At 46.7% G+C, this 12,141-nt stretch overlaps 1 protein-coding gene across 3 annotated transcripts in view; it reads left to right on the forward strand.

Annotated features, from left to right (window-relative positions):
- The first annotated feature begins 1,697 nt into the window (after positions 1 to 1,697).
- KIZ (kizuna centrosomal protein) overlaps positions 1,698 to 12,141 on the forward strand; it is a 48,854-nt gene continuing 38,410 nt past the window's right edge. For 2 of the 3 annotated variants that reach the window (XM_087774680.1, XM_087774678.1), the window contains exons 1-3: positions 1,698 to 1,830; positions 7,074 to 7,136; positions 8,633 to 8,785. In XM_087774680.1, the coding sequence (XP_087630806.1) occupies positions 1,751 to 1,830; positions 7,074 to 7,136; positions 8,633 to 8,785 (296 nt within the window). In that variant the 5' untranslated portion in view covers positions 1,698 to 1,750. Of the gene's footprint in view, positions 1,831 to 7,073; positions 7,137 to 8,632; positions 8,786 to 8,817; positions 9,540 to 12,141 lie in introns of those variants that run through there. The other variant, XM_087774679.1, reaches the window with a different exon arrangement.

A 12,141-nucleotide genomic window follows, 5' to 3' on the forward strand; every position in this document is an offset into this window, starting at 1 on the left:
TGAGCCATTTATTTCTGGCGGATATGCAAAGGCTAAGCCAGACAGCAGCTATGGTTATTCAAGTGACAGAAGCTAATTTGGGGACTGTTAAGTACCGCCACATCAATTCAGCAAAGCTTTTTATTTTACATTTAAATTTGGTTTATCCGAGTTCGAGGCTCGAAGGTGTCGAAAAACACTAGGAACGCTGCTGTCAGACGCCGCCGAAACCCGGCAGAGGAACCCCGACCCGCAGGACGGGGCCGCCCCACGGGAGCCCGGAGCTCGTCCCGATGCTCCCGAGCTTTCCGGGATCCCCGGCGCTGGGCGGTGGCTGGGGCCGTGCCCCCAGCCCTGCCGCCATACAGCTGCTGCTTTCACCTGGCGGCTGTGGGGCGCAAGTTCTAACGAAGGGTAGTTATGGGGATGACCTCGTACTAATTGTATACCGATTGCTGTTCTAATTGCGCTCAAGCATTTCATAGCTATCTGCAAATTTGTCTATTGATGCAGCATTTCTTCTCCTTAAATTCAGATACCCTCGCGGTAGGTGACTGAACTTTACCGGGGCCCTGGAAGCTAAGCACTAATTTGGCAACTTCCTTTCCAAGGGATCTAAGTTTTTATCTGAAAATGAAAAATCGTGTTTTTCTTTCCTACTTCGTTTACCAGCTGGAGGTGTCAATGTTTGCCAGGGCTGGTCCGGTGCTCACCGGAGGCGGCGTGGCTTTTTCCACGGACCTACGGTGAGAGGACACCGGCGAGCTCTGCCAGCTGGACAAAGTGGCAATTCACAGGCGGAGGAATCTGGAATTTTATTGAGATGTTTGATTTCTATACAAGTGGAAATAAGCCATTTGCATTTTCTGGTTGTTTTTTTCCTGGAAAACCTAGCGTACAATAAACTCCGTAGAACAGAGTGTTAAAGGGGGGGCCCTGTTGCCGTAACTGCTCAGCAGCTCCCAGTTATTTTTGGAATTAACGTCCTGTGCCTTGCAAAGTCCCCATTTCCCCCTTTTCCAGAGGCACGGAGATCGCTGCCTCGCCCCAGGCTACCGAGCGGGCTGGGGCCCAGCCCTCAGCACCAGCCTGGAGACTTGGCTGGCCGTTACAGCCATTCTGGCTGCTGTGGTGATACCTGAATTAACAGATTTAATATGGTTACGTGAACGGATGAGGTAATAATTCAGGAATAAATGCTTTAAATCTCAGCAGTCCGCAAACTTAGGCCGCAGATTTCCAGCGCGACGGTGGGGAGCCCTCGCACAGCCCTCGGGCGCGTGCCCGCCGCCTCCCGCACCGCCAACGCTCTCGGTAGCCCTCTGCTGCGTTTTTAAGCCATTAAAGGCTGAAAAATGCCACAAAGGCTTAAAAATTGCACAACGGCCGGACGGGGGGCGGCCTCTGAGGAACTGGGGGGGCCCCATCCCCTGCCTGCTGCTTGGTGGGGGGCAGCAGGCCCTCACGCACGCCCGCTGCCCGGACCCTCGCCCGGTTTGGGTCTCCCCGCGCTCGCTGGGTGCGGCCACGCCGGCGGCGGCCCCACGCCATCACCCTCACACCATCGCGCCACCGCCATTGCCCTGCCCCGCCATCGCCCCCCGCCATCGCCCTTCCCGCCGGGCGGGAAGCCGGCAGCGCCCTCGCCTCAGGGCCCCGCCCCGCCCCGTCCCCATGGCAACGCCCGCGTGGGGCGGGGGACTTCCGGGGCGGAGCCGGCGCGGTGCAGGGCGGGAGCCGTCGCTCTGGCCACCGCCGTAAACAGGGCGGCATGAGCGGCCCCGGCCCCGGCCCCGGCCCCGGCGGCTCCTGCCAGCGGCCCGGCAGCCTCCTGCGCCGCCTCCGCCACAGGTGAGGACACCGCACGCCCCTCCGCCGGGCCCCCGGCTCGCACCGGCCCGGCCCGGCCCGGCCCGGCCCGGCCCGGCCCGCACGCCGCTCTCCTGAGGGGGCAAGCCGCCGTGCGCCCCGGGGCGGGGGGGGGGGGCGGCGGCGGCGGGGAAGGCACGGAGTGGGCTTCTTTCGGCCGATTTTGTACGGGGGGGCGCCGAGAGCCGGCTCCCGGTGCCGCCGGGATGCGCGGTGGCAGTCAGCCCGCTGGGCCACTCCGCCCCGGCGTCCCGGGGCCCCCTCCGCCCCTCCGAGCGCCGCTCCCGGGCCCTGCGGCGGCACTGACGGAACTGCGGCCGCCGTAACCGGACCCGCAAGTCACAGGGAGGCCGGTCTGTCGGAGCTGGCTCGCTGATGAGTGGACACGTACAGGTGTTTCTCCCACAAGCGTCCTCTTAATCCTTAAAAAACAAACAGACAAACAAAACCCGGGTTATTTTAGGTGTTTCAGTTTGCGGGCGCTTCAGGGCGGGTCTGACTGCCAGGGAAAAAGCAAGCGTGGGCGCTGGTGCCCGCGTCCCGAGGGGGCGCGGGCCGGGGGTGGCGATGGGTTAGGGGTGCTGCTCCGGCCTGCCGCTGCCGTCACCCCGGAACGCGCCTCGCTCGGCGCTGGGGTTTTTATCCGTCCGGAGGAAGTCTCTTGAGATCGTTACGGTATACTGTCACGAACTTGCTTTTCAAGCAGCACCCGATTTCTGTCCGGTACAGAAGACTTTGGTTTCTGGGTCTCACGCTAGCAGCTCCAGCGTACGGTATTAGCAGAAGTAATAACCGCGCGGCCGTGAGAATCTAAACTTGCGTGTAGATAGTGCTTTTACAAAAACGCTGCGCGTATCTTCGCTAATATCCTGTTCTGGTCTGGAATACCGCTGGCAAACAAAACAGGAATAACTGGCTGTTTAAAAGACTGGATAAGACTATACAAAGTATACTTTTATTGCATAGAAATTATTAAAGATGTGGGCCCTAGATATGGAAGACACTTGTATCTAAATTGCAGCGTTGGAAAATGGAGAGGGCAGATTAAAATCTGCGTGTTCTAGACTGCGTGCTGCTTTAAACTACATCTGTGTGCAGATATGCCTCGTGTTGGGCGTAGAGATGTCTTGTGCTTCCCCAGAGCCTGATCTGCATGAAGTTCGGTCGCCTCTTTTGTAGCTTCTCGGTTGTCTGAGCTAGGGCTGCGCCCGCACGGCACAAGTGGACTGCTCCTCCGAAACCGCTGGGAACGTCGCGCATCTCGGACGTCAGCTCCTCGGCCTCATTCAGTTGCGGGAGATTCGGGAGTTACTTGGGGAAGGGGAGTTACAGGCAGACAGGCAGCATGATTGCGTGAGCTGTGCTTCCTTTGGAGACCCAGCTTAACGGGTCTTGTGATAATAAACATGCCTTTTCTGCCTGGCACGCGTCTGTTGTATGTGCTTCAAAACTGAAAATAAAAGGTGTGTTTGTCCTTGGTGGCGTTGACAAACAAGGAGTAACTTTTATGCCAGTCTGCAAGTTGCATGCTGCTGTTGCCTCTGGGAATGGCGCTGCAGAGGCAGTCGCCTCTTCAGAATTTCTCAAAGTGATACCTCTTATCTAAACAACTTTTAAAAGTGTAAAATATAAAAACTTGTTAGATCACTGGAGCATTTCAGCTTTTGAAGTCCTGCTTTGGAATTCTGCGCTGATCTAATTTCAAGTCACCTGTTCTGAGACCTGAAGTACCCGACGGCTGTTTCACTCCTGACCACCGTCCTGCTTCCGGTTCGAGTTGTGCTTAAGCAAACAACACTACTACCACTACTACTAAGCCGTACGTGCAAGAGCTTGAATATGGTGAGGAAGCTGCTGCTCAGTTATGTCCCCTGTCTGACGTGGTGAACTAGAAGGGAGTCCTCGTGAATATTTCTTTTCTGCCTGTTCTCAATCTCTTTTTTTTTTTTTTCTTTGACTATCTAAGTTCTGACGTGCTTGAGAAATTAGCCACCAGATATTAAGCTTCTGATAAGTAGTCAGCATGGACTGCCTTGAGACTTGTGCAAAAACCCCATAACTGTACCTTAAATTACATGTTGGACTCTATTGGCCATGTTTTACTTCCTAATGCTGGTACTTTGTCCAATCTAAATATAAAAATTACTGCGTGCACAGTTCTCTGTACGCAGGTCAGTGGTATCTGTATTGTGTGCAAAATTAGAGAGAATTAGATTTAAGGTGTCTAAGTGAAGTGAGGTAGAGAGTTTGCCTTCAGTGTTTCATACAGACCTGACCGTGTTGTGATTACTCAGCACTTAATCTTCAGTGGCTGCTGGTGAGAAAGGCAGCGTTTGAGCGGTGTGGGCCATGAAGTAGATGAATTAGATAGTTAAGTGCTGTACTTAACGCTGTGGCTAACTTTGCAATTAGCTTCGCTTTTCGGACAGCGAGGCCAGATGCTTCACGCTACGCGTGATTTGCAGTAAACGTGTACAGATGCTGAGATGTCCTGGACAGAGAATGTAAACCAGGCAGGGTTATTAGCTTCAGAAATACCTGCTGGCGTGGGTTGTATGTAGGAGATGGTGCTAAACAGGCCCCCTCTTACCCGCCCAGGGGACCAGCACCGTTGGCTAAGGCTTGAGCAGGCTCTGGCCAGGCTCCAGGCTGGTAAGGTGGATGCAGCTCAGTGCTCAACAGTTGATTTAATGTCAGATTGGTGTAGAAAAACAACGGCGGAAATAACATTTCTTACTTTTATGGGAAGATTGCATTGTGCCCAAGTGTCGTGCCATTTTTTATGTACTTATCTCAACAGGGTATCATGACAGGAGTACTGTTATTCCTGCATTATGGATGCAGAACTGAAGCACAAAGAGACTAAGGCCTGGTATCTCAAAAAGTATTGAGGCATCTTAGTCCTGCTGGTTTAAATGGGAGGTGAGGGATCAAACATCACTACGGATCGATGCCTGGTGAAATGCCAGAGATTAGAGAGAGTTTGTGGCTGACCAGGGAAATTAATTCTGCGCTCAAATCCCAAACCAACACTCTTTCTCTGCAGACTGAAGATTCAGGGTTGTTTGAAAATGAGACACTGGGATCCTTAAAAAGTTCTGAGGTGTGCTATTTTTGCCCATTTAAGAAAAAAATTGATAACTGACTGTTTGCACCGTTTTAACCTAATGTAAAACTGCATGAGCAAATAAAAGTTTCAGGCAGAGCACTTTGTTTTTTCATGTAAAAAAGGAGGTGGTGGTGGTGCAATGGAGCGGCCAGAACGATCCCTGTGCTGCTTCAAGCTTCGCTTCTGTCACTGGCACAAAGGAACTGTGCTGGAACCTCGTCAGAACCCGGGCAAGCAAATGCACAAGTGAAGTCTTGATCGCCTCTAATTCGGTGCTTGGATAGAGCTGCGTTGCAGAACACCAGAAGCTGCGTGGTAACCATTTTAGGCACCCATAGTGATGATACTCAAATGCTGAGAGGCTCTTACCTGGTGTTTTTTATACTGCTTTGTCTTGCCTCGAGAAGACCGTATATATTTGTGTGCTGTCGAAACAGCTGTAACAGACTAACGAGTGGGATACTGAAAAACCGCGCCGCTAGAAAGGAAGCGATCTCTCAGGAGCTGAGGAATGTGATGTGCTACCTGTGGTATCAGAGAAGGAGAAATAGGATTGGAGCCAATGGCTGCTGGCATCCATCGGCTTTTACATCCATCAGGATGTCAGTGTTCTTCATTGAGTCATGAAAATTACTTCTAGAAGTGTAAAAACAAGATCTTGAAATCTGCTTTTGCTTGGCTGTCCATCATGTAAAAGGAAATTGAAAGGATGAGATCCCAGATGAAGCGTGGCTTTTAAATTGCATACATGACATGAAAACCTAATCTTGTTTCAGACAGTGGCAGGATCAGATGGGTAAAATGGATGCCTTGATCTCGCAGACTAAGAAGCAGAAAGGTTGGGGTTTTTTTTTTTCCTTGCTTTCCTCTGTGCAGGGCAACTGGGAGGAGGCAAATGTGCGTGGCTATGACACGGACGTGTTTGTAGGGGAGTGCACAAATCCGTAGATAAGCATGCCTAGCCGTACGGGTGCATGCGATCTCGTGTATCTGCCCCTGTCGCTACACATGTACAGCCTTCCTGGCTAACAAGAATTTGATGTTATTTTTTAATAAGCAACTTGGGGTACTTGCTTTTGTTGTTGCAGGGTTTGCATTGTGAATCTACTGGAAGCCTCTGTCTTATCCATTGCTTTTTTTTTTTTTTGGCTCATGGGATGGTTGCTCATCTTCAGATGCAATTTATAATTATTAAATAATACCAGGTTCACTCTTGTCTCTTCCTGAAAATAGATTCTCTCGGAAATAGATTGTAGATGAGGTGTGGAGTTTGTTCTTAAGCAGCCTGATCATTCCCACGCGCCTGTACCCTTGCATTGCTTTTGGCAGATACAGATGGCCTCATAGCATTTTGACCACCGTAAATATTTGTGATGGTTACTTATATCTGTTACCCTTTAGTAAGTTCTGGCAGGTAGTGCTAGCGTATCTCTAGAGGTACTTGGCTTTAATGCGTAAGTGTGAAATATGCGCTTGATTTTAAGTTCAAATAGTTAAATAAAATACTTGGCTAGCACATTGAGTCTGTAAGCCGGGAAAGAGTTGGGATCTTTTGGAAATCTGTCTTAATGTGTCGGTGTGTTCCTATGAGACGTCCTGGGGAGCCGTCCCTTTGAGCACGTTCGGGTCAGTGTTTCCTGCGTGGAAGGTGGCCTGCTCTGGGCCTGGCGTGGGGCAGACGGGGAGGGACGAGCTGGTGACCTGCCAGGCTGGGGTCTACGGCCCCTCCGGCGCCTGCTGGAGAAGGGGCTTGAAACAGCGACTTAAGCTGGGCAGAGTCTCTGGCTGGTTTGGGGGGGTCTCGTGTGGGTACATACGTGCTCAGGCATCTCTTCCCTTTAAAACAACCTAGCTCTTGTTCCAGTGAGGAACAAAGAGAAGGAAAAGCTTTGAGGTGCTGTATTTTGGTTTGGTGGTTTGTTTTTTGGTTTGGGTTTGGTTTTTTTTTTTGTGATAAGCTTGGCTGGCAGATCAATCTGTAAGGCTACCCATCTAGGGAAAATACACTCTCTGCTCTGGAAAGTTTATGCTCTGTGAAATGCTTTACTTCTTGCGTTTTGAGAATTTAAATTGTGAAATAGTCTTATCTTACGATATGTTGTTTGTTTTCTTCCAGTGAAGCCAAAAGGCTGGAATTAGAAAGAAAACTGATGGAATACAGAAAGTCTGATGCATACCTGTAAGCCTATTTAAAATCTTCTTATATGTTATTTTATTTTAGTTACAAAGACTTGAGGTATCATGGAATGCTTTCAGAATGTTATCTTGAAGTTTTTTTATAACAATAAATTTCTGTTCATATGTTAAGTATAAGGTAAGATTCATGTCTCTAAGTTATTGATGAAATAACTTCAGCAATAACATAACTACTTATTCCATGAATACTGAAATGCTGTTAGCTTAGTAATAACTAACATGCAAGTTGGTTTTAGGCAACTTTTGCAAAATCACTGTAGCATAGTTTGTGCCAGAAAGTCCCGGGGTCTCAGAAAGTCTGAAAGTTTTAGGAAGCCCCAGAGGATATTCTAGGCTCTGGTCCTGCTCCTTGGATTGTTTCTGCATTATCTATTTAATGTAAATTGCATATACAGTCTGTACAAAAGAAAACCCAAACGCTGAACAACAAACGAAAGCAAAAAACCCCAAACTGTAAACAACAAAACAAAGCAAAAAACCCCAACCAACAACAAAAGAGGGCTGAAAAGTGTCTCATCCAGTGTTCCTTTCCTCAAATGTGTTTTGTAAAGCTCATAGAGGTGACTTTTCTGTCTTGGCTGAAGGGACTGAGGGCTAGCTGCAGTAATGGCCCATCCCTTAGGAACTCCTCTTCTGAAAGAGGGCCTTTAGATTAGAAAAACAGGTGGGGGAGCATCACATGTACTTTGTTTTCTGTTTTTATTTTACTTATTTTAATCTACCAGGTTTTGAAGTTAAGTTTCTCTGAAAATATTGGCAGCTTGGGGGATTTACATTGCCATTTCACTACCGATTTAAGCAGACCTGTAGGCAGACTGAGACCAAAAGATGCTCCTGACTGCCCCTGGTTCACATTTTCCCTTTCTTGGCCCGGACGCTTGTGCGGCTGCCCTCTCATCAGATAAGAAAATAGGTCTGGCTGAAAGTGAATCTGTTTTTTGGGTGGGGGAGAACTGGTTTAGGTGGATTTTCAGCTGGATTACTCTGGGCCTAATTTGCCATGTGGCCACATAGCAGATAGTGTTGGCACAAAAAAGGAAGGCTTGGAGTGAGATGCCCCTTTTGGCGGCAGCATGGATTTAGGTTGGCTTAAAGCAGTTGTGAAACCACAGCCTTACTGTTACAATTTGTATGACTTTCACAGCACGTTCTTCTAAATACAGTTTTCATTTTGATTTAATGTGTAAGCAGCTAAAACATAATCCATTTAAAACAAATTTACAAGAGTTTTTTAATATACTTGCCCTTTTGAACACCAAAACCACTGTCTAAATCTGAAGTTATATAGGAGATATCCTGTCAGTTGTGTAGTGTAACTTCAGCCAGTCGTGCAGAAGAATGTGTCTGCTCCTTTTTGGGGGGCTGGGGGGCAACTCCCACGTAAGTGTTAGTCTGTATGTGTCTGAAGAAAAGTGATTGTAATAGATGCATTTGTTTTATTTTCATACTCGTTAAATACAGTTTCTTTTTCCCCTGTAGAATGAAACTAAAATACATGAAGCTGAAAAAATACTTGAAAGAAATAGATGAACGACAAAAAACAGCTCTCCTTCGAAACAAGACCTTTTTAAAGGAATTCAACCAATTTGAAGCTCATATGAAAACCTCAGGTTCCGAGATGATTCAGAAGATGGAAGTAACTTTCTATAAGACTTAATACGTTAGTGTTTACTGTTATTACAGGGTTGCTAAATTGGTTTTGTCCGAGTACTATGCACATCAAGACTGCAGATGTTAGTGAAACCTCATCATATGTTTTGGAGTGCTTAAAGTGGTAACGTTTGGGAATTTGAAATGAGCCCAAACTCTGCTAATCTATGAGGTAGCAGAGCCTACTGTAGCTGCAGAGGTAGTCAGCAGCACTTCACAGAACTCTACCTTTAGTCTGCAGTAAAGTGCCCTGTGCTTCCGAGTCTCTTGGAGGCGAGGGAGAAATGAGATCAAACAAATGTGGAAATGGATCATGTGTTTGGAGTGTTAGTGATAAGATAATAAACCGGCAGTATCTAGGGTAGGGCACAAAGAAGACTCAAGTTGTAATATTTTCATAAAGACTTCGTTATAAAACTGAATTTTAGTAAGGCTTTTATTACTTAAAAATACCCAAATACATTTCATGGAAGTCGTTTCGGGATGTATTTTTAATTTTGCTGGTGCGAACACCCTAAATAGCCATAGTTAGTCTTGTCCACGCTTATTGCTCTGTCTGAGGAAGTGTACAAGTAAATAACTTCTGTTACAACAAACGACTGTGAACTGTCTGGACTAAAGCTGAACTAAAATGAGGTCACACTTAGTTCTGCTACTAAACAGTCAACTAACAATTCTTGAACAGTGACAAGAGAGAAAACGACATCCCGTTGCATCACTCGGATCTTTCCTTTTGGTAACTTCTTTGCATGTACTCAGATTTGATTCAGGTGCCTGCAGAGTTGGAAATTTTGATCTTTCCTTCTGGGCTGGTAAAGTAAAGCCAAAGGAGTGTTTCATCCCCTCGTACACTTGAATTGTGCATCGTAACTGACATGGTGGGAGTGTGGTAGGACCAAATGGCTACTTGAGAAGAGCCAGTACCCAAGAGAATATACTTCTTGCCGTCTTCTTTGTCGCATCTTTGTTATCCAAGATGACGGCAAATGTGCTGCTTTCCCTTTCTCCACTCGTAGCCTTGACTGCTGTCAGCTCAAAGGTGTAACTTTGCAAAAGGGGTCTTATGACTGACTTCACTCAGTGTCGTCAGTTTGAGAAATCGTGCTGGGATGAATTATCCTTATGAAAGAGGCTGTCGAACTACTACGTGCCCGTTCTGTTTTTAGATGACTAATTTCTTAAAAATCACTGCAACAGGCAGAAAACATGCATGGTCATTACACTTTAAAAGAAAGAATAAAAGCTCTCATGAGGACAAATGAAAGTGACTGTTCAACAGCTGCATTAGGCACCCTCTGCCATTTGTTCTGCCTGTTTCAATTGTTACGGTCTGTAATTCTCATTGTGGAAACAGTTGTCAAAAGTCAGCTTGACTCGGCAGTGCTTTCTTTTTGGAGAACAGCATTTGTCTTCTGGCAAGCCCCTGCTCCCCATGATGACTAGAACTGATAATGAAATGGGGATTTCTGTACCTCCAGTATGTAGTCAATCCACCTTAATACCGTAAAATAGTAGGGGGAAGAAAAAACTAATTGTGGAAGTAAAAAAAGCATTTCTAGTCATTTCATGTGTGTTGAGATTAAAAAAATCAGTTGCCGCTAGGCCTGAATTGCTATGATTATTTTTTTTCATGCTGAAGTAAAATTTGACGATTCTCTTAATTTTCCAGTCTTTCAGGCCCTCATTTGCAAATGGGAACAGACTTTTTGCTTTTCTTGTTTAGCCCTTTTGGGGTAGATGGCTTCAGTCTTTTTCTTACGGTTATGTATCAGTAATGCTAGTTGTAGGTTGAATAGTTACATTGGTTTTGCTTTTTTACAATTAGTGCAGAAATAAGATGAATCTCTTCTATACTAGTAAAGAGATTTCTGCGTGTCTTAATGTTTGAAACAAACTTGATCAGGATCCATATTTAAGGTCATATCGTAGACAGAATTTTTTTTATCATAACTCATGACTGAAGTACTTTCAGTTGAATAGCCTACTATAAGAAACAGCCAAGCTTTGAGGATTTTTGAATCGTATTATTAATATGTTGTCTTGCTATTCCCTGAAGAACAATTGGGGTTGTTGCAAAATGATACAGATTGGTAATGATCTCAGATTTAAAAAAATAAAATTGTGACATGCTCGTGCCACTAATGCATGGAGTCAGATTTTTGAGGAGGTAAAAACGGGGAGGGAAATGTGTTTATATCTGCTTTCTAAGAGCAGTAGCATTCTTCAGAAATATTTGGTGGGGGCTATTTCTGTCCCTCTGCCGCTCCCCTTTTTTACCTTGCTGGAAGAACGGAGGGAAGGAAACGAATTTGTTGAGGCATTTTAAGCCCCTGTGATGTGGTACTGACACAGCACTTATTTTTGTGTGGCTGTCTAGAACTCAGCTGTGATTGTTTTTTATTTCCAATTAGTTGTCTTTGATTTCATTGAAAATCTCCTTGCTTTTTTTTTTTAATTAAGAACACCAGCAGCTAGCTGGCCCCAGACAACTCTCCCCCTGTTAGCTGTGCCTTGCGACGCATTAACGCCGCCTTCCGTTGTTTGTATTAAAGTCGGTAGCCCCAGTTTCTGCTTTTCTCTGCTCCTGCGGAAGATTTTTACGTATGGTATTTGAGCTGGGGTGATGAGACCCGCTCGCCTTGATCAGCGCTCCCTATGAAACACCAGTAGGTTTGCACGGCCTTTTGCTATTTGGGAGGTGCTGTCCTTGACCTCAGGGTGCAGAGCGGCGGATTTGGGGGGTGGCTAGCTGGTCTCCCTGCCTCTGGAGGGGAGGAAGCTCTCTGGAAAAGATGGTAGCCATCTCTTACGGTGGCAATTGCTTTCCGCTCTAATAAAGCAGTGGGCTGGCTAACATCTCATGGTTGCATACCCACATCAATAAATTCCTCGCACAACTATAGCCCAGCTAGTGCCTGGTAATTCTTTTAAGCCTGTTGGGTCTGGTGGCATTCACAGAGCATCTTTTCCTTGCTTCAGCTTAGCAGCATTTAGTTTAGAGACCATCCCTGGGGGGATGTGTGTGATTTCCCCCCCTTCTTTTTTTTATAGATTTTTATTTAAAGCAGAGCAGGACCAGGGGTATTTTGGGATGCTAGGTTCCTCCTGTTGTTTTTAAGGATTTTTTTTTTTCTGAGCAACCCTAATGCACGCCAGTTTGACTGGCGGTAGGTTGTTACGACACGCTGGTGTGATCACAGTTGTGCCACGGGTTGATCTGCGTGCAGGGTTTCTGTTCGTTGCTTCCATTTTGATGTTTCTATGCCATCCATTTTATTTTTGCCAGGTTAGACTTATTTTTCTGAGCTGTTGAACAAAGCGCAGATTACATATCCTCT

Source organism: Nipponia nippon, unplaced genomic scaffold, assembly GCF_047370975.1.
Source record: "Nipponia nippon isolate SJK-2023a ecotype South Korea unplaced genomic scaffold, ASM4737097v1 scaffold_4, whole genome shotgun sequence".
Taxonomy (NCBI): Eukaryota; Metazoa; Chordata; class Aves; order Pelecaniformes; family Threskiornithidae; genus Nipponia; species Nipponia nippon.